The sequence below is a fragment of the Limulus polyphemus genome, unplaced genomic scaffold (genome assembly GCF_000517525.1).
Source record: "Limulus polyphemus unplaced genomic scaffold, Limulus_polyphemus-2.1.2 Scaffold5976, whole genome shotgun sequence".
In the NCBI taxonomy this organism is placed as follows: domain Eukaryota; kingdom Metazoa; phylum Arthropoda; class Merostomata; order Xiphosura; family Limulidae; genus Limulus; species Limulus polyphemus.
In genome coordinates this window covers 17,325-27,412 of record NW_013671586.1, presented here as the reverse complement: position 1 = coordinate 27,412, position 10,088 = coordinate 17,325, and the positions used below count along the sequence as shown (strand labels likewise).

Genomic DNA, 10,088 nt, shown 5'->3' with positions numbered 1-10,088 from the left:
CGTTTGTTGACTCGCATTCAAACTTTTATTGAACTACTATTTTATGTATTTATGTCAATAAGTTTGGTATTAAATTGTAGATTATGATTCAAATGTTAGTATTATATATTATTTAATTTCTTAATTTAAAATAACTATTAAAAAAAATACCTAAACATCAATTTTTGTATGTCACGTGATATGTTGAATGCAGCACGGGTTCAAATTAAATGTTTATGATGTCAAAATACAAATTCTATAGTTCTGTACGAATTAGAAACTCAACTTACCGATATTGACAAGCTAGAATATGAAATAAGAACCTCCTATCTTTTCGATTTTATGAGATATCGCTCATGTCTTGAATGAAACGCAGTGGCCCCTCTCACCTCTTTCCATTTTTGGAAACAGTCCCTTACATATACATAGCCCGGCATGGCCAGGTGGTTACGGCACTCGACTCGCAATCTCAGGGTCACACCAAACATGCTCGCCCTTTCAGCCATGGAGGTGTTATAATGTGACGGTCAATCCCACTATTCGTTGGTAAAAGAGTAGCCCAAGAGTTGGCAGTGGGTGGTGATGTCTTCCCTCTAGTCTTACACTGCTAAATTAGGGACGGCTAGCGCAGATAGCCCTAGTGTAGCTTTGCGCAAAATCCGTAACAAACAAAAACAAACAAACATATACATAGTTCTATGTTTATTTGGTAACGTCGTGCAGATGAACATTTTGATATAGGCGAATACCAGAACCTACAGTTGTTTTTCTATTCTCCAAATTCGTTGTTGGTTGAATTAAGTATGGTGCGCAGCATTGTCTGATTGAATTAAGTATGGTGCGCAGCATTGTCTGATTGAATTAAGTATGGTGCGCAGCATTGTCATATAGTATTGCAAAATATTAGAAACGAATAGATTTATTGTACACACTAATATTAGCTACTTTGACCATGCTGTGGCAACGAGCAAATGTCAGATCTTTCAAGATTTGTTGTACTATTGATACGAAAACAGAAAATACCTGATGGATTAACTATTTACTGATAGTGCTCATTATCTGTTATCTTACTACAAGGTCATCGTGCATGCTTGTGGTGCTACAATGACGTAATAACATCTACAACTAATCATAGTTAGTCTTAGTTATGAGTGACAGGAAAATCACACACACATAAATTCTCTATAGCGACTCTAACTTAGGTTATCTTCGATGTTAGCGGTGTTTTCGGCCCTTATCCCAAAAACACATGACAACGTTAAGCCTGTTTAGTGAATTAGTAATCACCAAAGTAGAATCGTCACACGATAAGCTTTATTTACCGTGTTTATCACATTTGGTTAATATAGTTATTACTATTTAAGGAATTTAACGTTATATATATTAAATCTATCTAACCCGTAACTAAGTAATTTTAACCCCCTACTTTAACTTGTGGGTGCGTAAAAGGATAACAGCCAATCCCTTAGCATGGATGGATGGTGAGTGATCAAGTACTGCTGGCTGGCAGCATGATCTCTGAAAAGTAGTTCAGAATAAGGGACGGCGACAGATAGCCATAGTAGCTTTGCTATAAATACAAACACTTACATTACCAATGTCAAATTAGAATATTCTAAATCAGAAGGTTTCCGATGTAGATTTTGATCTAACAAATTATAATTTTACTTGTTTAGAAGGAAAACGAATGCAATAAAGGCATTTTCACCTACTGTTTTATTTTATTCAAATTATCTCTTGTGTGATGAAGAATATTATCTGGCATGGCGGTTAAACAAATCTCTCTAAACATTAAGCCTGACATGGCCTGATGGTTAGGGCATTAAACTCGCAATATGCGGGTTGCGGTTCGAATCCCATTACAGAGCAATACTGCCTTTTCAGCTGTGAGAAAGTTATAATGTGACGGTCAATCCCACTATCTGATTAGTGTAGCCCTTGAGTAGCTTCGAGCGGAATTCCACAAAGAAATAAACTCTACAAGTTGACGTGAATGTATATGATAGAATCATCTGTTGTGAAGTTTCGTGTCTTTGTGTGGTATTTGCAAAATTCCAAGTTGCAAGTAAAGAAATGCCAGTGTAACAGGATAATGGCTTCTCAGATTCCAATCAGAGAACTTAATTAATAATTGCAATGAACTCCAACAAGGATAAATACCTGTAGTTGAAAATAAATGTACATATCTAAGTATATGCTCATTTCTTTGCAGTCTTGGATTACAAATATAAGCAATAATTTTAATATATAGATATATATTCATATTCCTTCAGATTTAAGTATTCATGATCGATAATCAGCCAAGGACCAAATATGTACGTACCAAACATGTCGCCCTTGGCTTCATTGCTTAAACCTGTATTACCATGTACAAATTGTTCTTATAAACTGCGATTAACTATATTTGTGATTTAAAGCCTTTTTCAAGATAATGTACAAAGAAAGAGATTGTTAAACAAAGTACGGTCAAAAGACAGAATATTTCAAAGAATGTAGTCTAGCAATGCTCTCCGTGAAAGCCAAGAAACTCGCAAAGCAGGACATTTAGAGCAGCAAGGAATTCCAAAGCTACATTCAAAACCAATCTAGAGCAGCGCATTCATCAACAAAGTAAAAACTCTAGTTACGAAAGAGAACCCTCTTACCCAAAAAGCAATGCGATAAAGTTGGGCATAAATCCTGGTATCGTTAGCAATATATATATTTTTTGTTTGTTTGAAGTTAAGCACAAAGCTACACAATGGACTATCTGTGCTCTACCCATCACGGGTATCGAAACCCGGTTTCTAGCATTGTAAGTCCGCCGACATACCGCTGTGCCAGTGGGGGCAGCAATATATTAAACAGGAATTTTGAAATTCATGAAAACTAATAAGCCAGAAGCTCACAAGTTTTAAGTCGTACTTCGAAATTAGCGGCTGTGTTCATTAAACAAATGGCAGAAGAAACTGGAATCACAGCAATTTGATTTGATCACTACATTTACTGCTACAGTTCATTTGGTTTGATTAAAACGGGGTTTTGACAGCCAAACTCTACGTAAAATGGAAAGACCGTGGAAAACTAATAAAGATCTATCGAGGCCTACTGCTATGGAAGTGGCAGTGTAGGGCAATAATATCTAATCATAGGCATCACAGGACCTGAATCATCTTGTTTGTAGTGCTGGTGTGTTTATAAAATCTACATTCAAAGTGAAAGTTTTCTTGTTTGTTTGTTTGTCATTCAGCACCAGGCTACGCAATTTGATGTCTGTGCTCAGCCAATCGCGGGTATTCAAATCAGCTTTTTTTAGCATTATAAGCCTTTAGATTTATCGCTGAGTCACAGGAGGGCAAGATTTTGTCTGTTTAAGCACAAGGCCACATAATGGGCTATCTACACTATTGATCGCGAGGAATGAAATCCTGTGGGATCAAAATGAAAGAAGTGAATTTAGACAAGGCTGCAGCAAAATCTGAAAATTATCGATGTATTATAGACTAAGCATAGAGTGCATAGGTTTTTGTACTAATTTATAATCATAACGATAATAGTCTTAGCATTGTTAATAGTTATTCGGTTTCAACCTGACTGCATGTTTCACTTTATCCAAAATACAAATGGTTGTCCACTTCTTCGTCAGTCTGAAGTAAATAAATTAACTTTTCTTTCAAATTTTTGCCTATGACGTTTGAAAACGATGCTTATGATAGCAACGTCAAAGTTCGCTCTGTGGGTGTTTTTTACATTGGTGAAATAACAAACTTCTGAAATCGTCTATTTGTTAATGCCTCTAAAATGATTTTTGATTAATATATTTTTCTAGCATAGCTGTTTTCTGGTTTTTTGATTTCATACCCCCATGAAATTTTTTGTTTCGCTTTTAAGCCTGTGTGTTTTTGTTTTTCAGACGTCTTCACTAATCATTGCAAGTTGGGCATTGGCAGGCATTGTTAACGCTTCAAGTTTAGTGCTTTTCCGCCAGATGGAGTACCAAGACCAGATTGTGTGCCGCAACATACTGCACGATGCTCCTTTAGTTTTCCTGAGGCTTTACTTGACGATCATGGTTATGGTAGTATTTGGATTACCTCTTATCCTCATTAGCGTGTGCTATGTGCGAATATTCCAGAAGGTTTCCCAGAAGGCAAGTGAGAACCAAAATTCTGATCAAGAAGTTGACAGGTGTCAAAAGTTCATTCTTCGTCAGACTCCGATGTCACATTTTCCAAGGGCTAAATCCAAAACGCTGAAGACAACCTTTGCAATCATTACCTCCTTTCTTGTGTGCAGTTCACCATATTGCATCATAGAGATGTGGAGGGTTTATGGACAAGAATCAAATATCGATGCCATGACATATTCAGTTCTCGCTGCATTGGCCGTTTCTAATTCGTCGACAAATCCTTTGGTTTTTTTAATATTCAACTTTGTAATCCGTTGCAGGCGCAATGAGGGAGAAGAATCTGAAGAGTCTCTTCCGATCAAAATCTTCAACCAGATCAAACGAAAAAGAAATATTCGCGAAAAGGATGGAACATCTGGCGTAGATCATTCTGTTGAGGAACAACTACGGATGACTACTTTTTCACGAGTACCATCTACCACTTCTAAATATCAGGTAAAAGGAAAGGCACAGTGTGAAAATGTTTGAAATTCTTTACTAACAGAACACCGGAATCGTCTCTTTTTACTTCTTTGAGAATTAACATTTCCATTGTATTTATCTACACGAAACTTGCGCAGACTGATTGATTAACTAACAAAACGAAAAGAAAAAAAGCTACTGCATTCCAATTGGTTGATTGTTCGAAGAAATATTTAGTTTTTTTTTTTCAATAGATCAGTTTAAAATATTTTGATGTGTTATAAGTTAGATTTTGGTGACTTGAATCGAATGATACCAGATCTTTGTAATACAAATCAAACGCTTTCCACACACCTGCGCGTATACTGTTCTTTGTTTGTAAAAGTGGGTTAGTTATTTACATCAATATAATTATGATGAAAAAACCAAAGGGTAAGATCAATTGTATAAAAAATTGCACTGTATCCTAAAGAGTAAATTGTAACCTGCTTATATCAAAATAAAATTATGTATTATCCCCATTGTGAAAGTTGTATTGTTTTTTATGTACACGTTATAAACTAATAGTTACCAATATTCATCTGATGAGGCGAAAAATACTCAATATAACATCTAACTTATTGGCAAGTTCAATTACGAAAGATACATGTGTGTGGATACTTCAATTCAAGTGATTTAATGTAAATATTTAACCAGTTTTAAGTGTATTCTTGGAAACAAAATCATTAGAGCATAAAATTGTTTGGTTAAGTATTTCAGCAGCTTTATATATTATATAGATGTTTGTTTGTTTGTTGTGAATTTCGCGCAAAAATACAGGAGGGCTATCTACGCTAGCCGTCCCTAATTTAGCAGTGTAAGACTAGAGGGAAGGCAGCTAGTCATCACCACCCACCGCCAACTCTTGGGCTACTCTTTCACCAACGAATAGTGGGATTGACAGTCACATTATAACGCCCCCACGGCTGAAAGAGCGAGCATGTTTGGTGCGACAGGAATTCGAATCCGTGACCCGCAGATTGCGAGTCGAGCGCCCTAACCACCTGACCATACCGGGCCGTATTATATAGAGCCGAGTGCGACTTAGTGGTTTGTGTGCTGTACTGTGGAACTGACGTTTCGTGGTTCGTTTCCCGCTACTGCAAAAAACAAAAACAAAAAAAAAAAACGCTTCTCACTTTGGGGCAGTGGGTGCGTTATGAGAGTGACAATTGCACTATTCGGTCTAACATGAGTAGACCGAGAATTGGCGGTGGGTAGTGTATGATTATATTTCTTCCCGTTAGCCTGTCACTTCAAAATAAGAGACGGCTATCGCATACAGACCTTGATTAGCAATGCACGAAATCCATTGAACATATTTGGAGTATAATAATATGTTTAGTTAAAATTAATATATGCAGCAGCCAATATTCTAGAAAACTATTGTACTTATCTTTACACAGGCGTTTTAAAATTAAAATAGCGCATATATTAAAAAAAATTCTTTTTATTCATTATTATTTTTAATACAGCGACCAGCATTCTTTCATTAAGAGTTTTTATGTGACCTGCTGTACCTACTTTACATTACTCACAACTCGATAAGTTTGAAATTATTACACCACGTATGTGAAAAAAATATAAAAATATTTCGAAATTGGTAATATATATAGCGAAATGTAATTTCTTTTCAAGTAACATATGGGTGTGGAGTCTATGCTTTGCTAAAATACTAAGCTGGCCAATTTGGAAGATAGCTGATATTACAGTTAGAATTTTATTTATTTATTTTCTATACGTGCGAGAGACTCTGAATGAGATATTTTTGAAACTTGAAAGTGCTGTTCTTTAACATCGCAGCTGAAATGAAATATCAAACTACTGGTGGGAGAAAAATCGAAAACAATGAAATATCTATTGGATTTACACTTTTCGCAAACACTTTTCAAATGCAAGGTTGTAAAATGGAAAATCCGTTTGAGAGAGTTCGGAAGCATGTTATTTCTTTACAATATCTTTACTTCCTTACGTACATTAATCCTGTTTACATCAACTGGTACTTTTCTATACGCCAGCAACATAACATATACTGAGAAACAACCACTGAAGAATATCACGTGGTTGTTAGAATTTGGAAGTTAAACAAAGAATCAGTTTAAAGTTTGACAGAGTTAAAGTAAGATCTGGTGTATTAAATCATATATCTTGTTTCTCCTTATCTTGAAAAAAAACACTCAGATTGGTGTATTTGTTTGTTTGGAATTAACTTTACTGGGATGACTCTATCGTTGTCTGTAATGGGTTTATAAGACTTGATAGTGTTTGAAGCTTTAGTTCTCAGTTGGTCAACATGTGGATTATCTGATATAAGTTGCTGTTGGAAGCCCTTTAGTCCAACATAACCTCAGCATATGACCAAGAAAACAAAATTATCCTCTGAAGTATGACCAGTTGTAGCCTAGTGGGAAGCGGATGGGGTTCCGGATTGAAGGGTCCGTGGTACGAGATATAATGTTCTTTACCTACATATGGTGGCGAATTATAAAAGTGACAGTCAAGGAATAAAATGAAGCTATAATATGACCAAACATTATATAAATATAGCTATAATATGACCAAACATTATATAAATATAGCTATAATATGACCAAACATTATATAAATATAGCTATAATATGACCAAACATTATATAAATATAGCTATAATATTACCAAACATTATATAAGTATAGCTATAATATGACCAAACATTATATAAATATAGCTATAATATGACCAAACATTATATAAATATAGCTATACTATGACCAAAGATTATATAAATGGAGCTATAATATGATCAAACATTATATAAATAGAGCTATAATAGGACAAAAATTATGCCACCCTCCCAGTGGCACACTATTATGTCTGCAGACTAGAAACCGGGTTTCGATGTCAGTGGTGGGCAGAGAACAGATAGCCATTGTGTAGCTTTGTGCTTAACTTCAAACAAACAGACAAATCTATTGGAGAATTACTCAAAACTATCACAATAGCGTAAACAAAAAAATAATGAAGCATTGTGCTTAATAACAAAAACAAAACAAAAAAATTATATAAATGGAGCTATAATATGACCAAAAATGATGTAAATAGAGCTATAAAGGACCAAAATTTATATAAATGGAGCTATAATCTATAATAATATAAGAGCGTGTTTGTGTGCCCACCATAACTCTAAAAGGAATGAACCTACAAACCTGAAATTTTGCACACATATTAAGTGAGCCCTGAGGATGTGCCCCTGACACAAGTGCCAAAATACTATAATTAGCGAAATACCACTTAGAAAAGAATATGTCACCACCATAGCGCCAAGAGGAAAGAACTTAGAAACCTGATATTTTGTATCCATACTAAGTGAACCCTGAGGGTGTGCACCTGGGTATTATTACTTATCTTATCCACGTGCGTGCGCGCTTGCGCATCTTGTTAATGAGGCAAGCTAGCGAAAAACCACATAGAAAATAAGTGGTTTCTTATATAACAACTTCTAATGTATAGAAAAGCCAGTGCGTTTTGGTAACAATGTGTTCCAACAATGGATTTTATGTCATGTCGCGTAGCAACAAAATTGCATAGGTTATACTTTTATGATAAAATGGGTTAACAATACACACATTGACATAGACATCTAGAATATATCGACATAATAACCCGAGCGAAGTCTGGTACTTTCGCTAGTAGGATATAAATGGAGATATAATAGGCCCGAAAATGATATACATAAAGATATAACAGGACCAAAAATGATATAATAGGACTAGAAATGACATAAATAGAGCTATAATAGGTCAATAAAATAATGACAAGAGAACATAAATTACTTGCATTAGCGTGAAATTAATGTCAAGGAATAAAATGGAGTAACAATAGGACCTAAAGATAGCATCAGCTAGACATAAAGCACTTATAATAGAGCAAGCAATAATGCCAAGGAAGTGTTATGGATGATTATTATTATGTAGTGGCGATCATTCTCAATGTATGCTCTAGTGCTTATGTTTTTTACTAAGAACTTACAAACACGTTCTGTTAATTTCTGCTAAGATTTGAACAGAAATATTAATTTCTTTATTGGTAATGAAAGGGTAATGCATTTAATGATATTTTATTATTCGAAATCTGATTATTTGACTCAAACTTTCCATTTACGCATTATCTGAACAAAAACCAAAACATACTGAAATTTCCATGGAGTGGAAGGTCGGTGAAGATGGCTGTCAAGCTTACTAATTGAAACTTTTTTTATGCTAGGGTTGAGTGTATATTTGAACAGAGGGTTGACTCCCTTATAATAACAAGAGGGAATCCTCAATAGCCGCGGCTGTAATTAGATCTCAAATCGGTCAAGAGATGGAGCTGCGAGTATAAAAGTTTGTATTTAAAAAAAACAAAAAACTCAGAGCCATTCTATGAGCCGCTATGCCGCGGCTAAAAAATAAGAGACGATAATGTTTAGAAAAAGAAACAAATTATTTTATATTCGCGATCATTGGCACGTGAACAGAGTAGAAGAGGAGAGAAAATGGTGGTGGTGTTTTAGCGAAAGCTACACAATAGGCTATCTATGCTCTGTCCACCACGGGAATAGAACCCTGGATTTTGTCTTTTGAAACCGTAAATTTTCTGCTGGCCCATTGGGAAACATTGGGAACGGAAATAGCAAAATTTCGAGCATTATCTTCGCAGGGTTGAAGTCAAACTTAAATTTGTTGAGTTAGAATGCTATTTCCAGTTTAATGTTGTTGTTTTTTTTTTGCAACACATTTCTGTGACATTAAAAGAAACAGAAACATTTTTGTACTCTTATTAGTGTAGGTCCATAAGTAGCTTTATTGGGAAGATGAGAGTACTTTATTACAAATAAAAACATACCTGGTTTAATAAATACTTGACACGCAATTCCCCAGAACTCAACAAATTAATTTTTCTCGACGTTTCGCCCTTTCTTTCTTTAACACACAGTTTTCCTGAGCTTAACACGTCTGTTACGCCACCTAACGTGTGGTTTTCAACAGTTACGAAAATAAAAGGCTTACCATCTTTAGACAGTCATGCAATATAACGTCTAACGTATTTCCTTTAGATGTTGGTTTAACATAATACTTGTCTAAATTTTTCTTTTTATCTATGATAAAGTTTGAACATATTTTCAGAACTAGGACACATATTATAAACAAAAATATATTAATATTAATTAAAATATTGAAATCCAGATTGTATTGTATCCTCAGTGAACATTATAAACTGGTAAGTTCTGAAATGTTTTTCCTCTCAGATAATATGATCCTCTTAAAAACTGCGCAATCGCTGAATGTTTGTTATTTTGTTTTTCACACATATATCCTACACAGCGCCATCTTTAAAAGAAACTGACATACATCTGTAGTAAGGAAAATAAAATAGCATTTCTGACATGGATATGTAATTTACAGTACTATTAATATATTCACTTAGGCTGGCACCCAGAGGACAACATAGATAATAAAGCGACTTGTATGACCAAACATCA

General features: G+C 34.9%; 1 protein-coding gene across 1 annotated transcript in view; it reads left to right on the top strand.

The window, feature by feature from the left end:
* LOC106473211 (cardioacceleratory peptide receptor-like) overlaps positions 1–4,979 on the top strand; it is a 21,276-nt gene extending 16,297 nt beyond the window's left edge. The window contains exon 2 of the mRNA XM_013933894.2: positions 3,872–4,979. Within this exon, the coding sequence (XP_013789348.1) occupies positions 3,872–4,615 (744 nt within the window). The 3' untranslated portion in view covers positions 4,616–4,979. The remainder of the gene's footprint in view (positions 1–3,871) is intronic.
* The last annotated feature ends 5,109 nt before the right edge of the window (positions 4,980–10,088 follow it).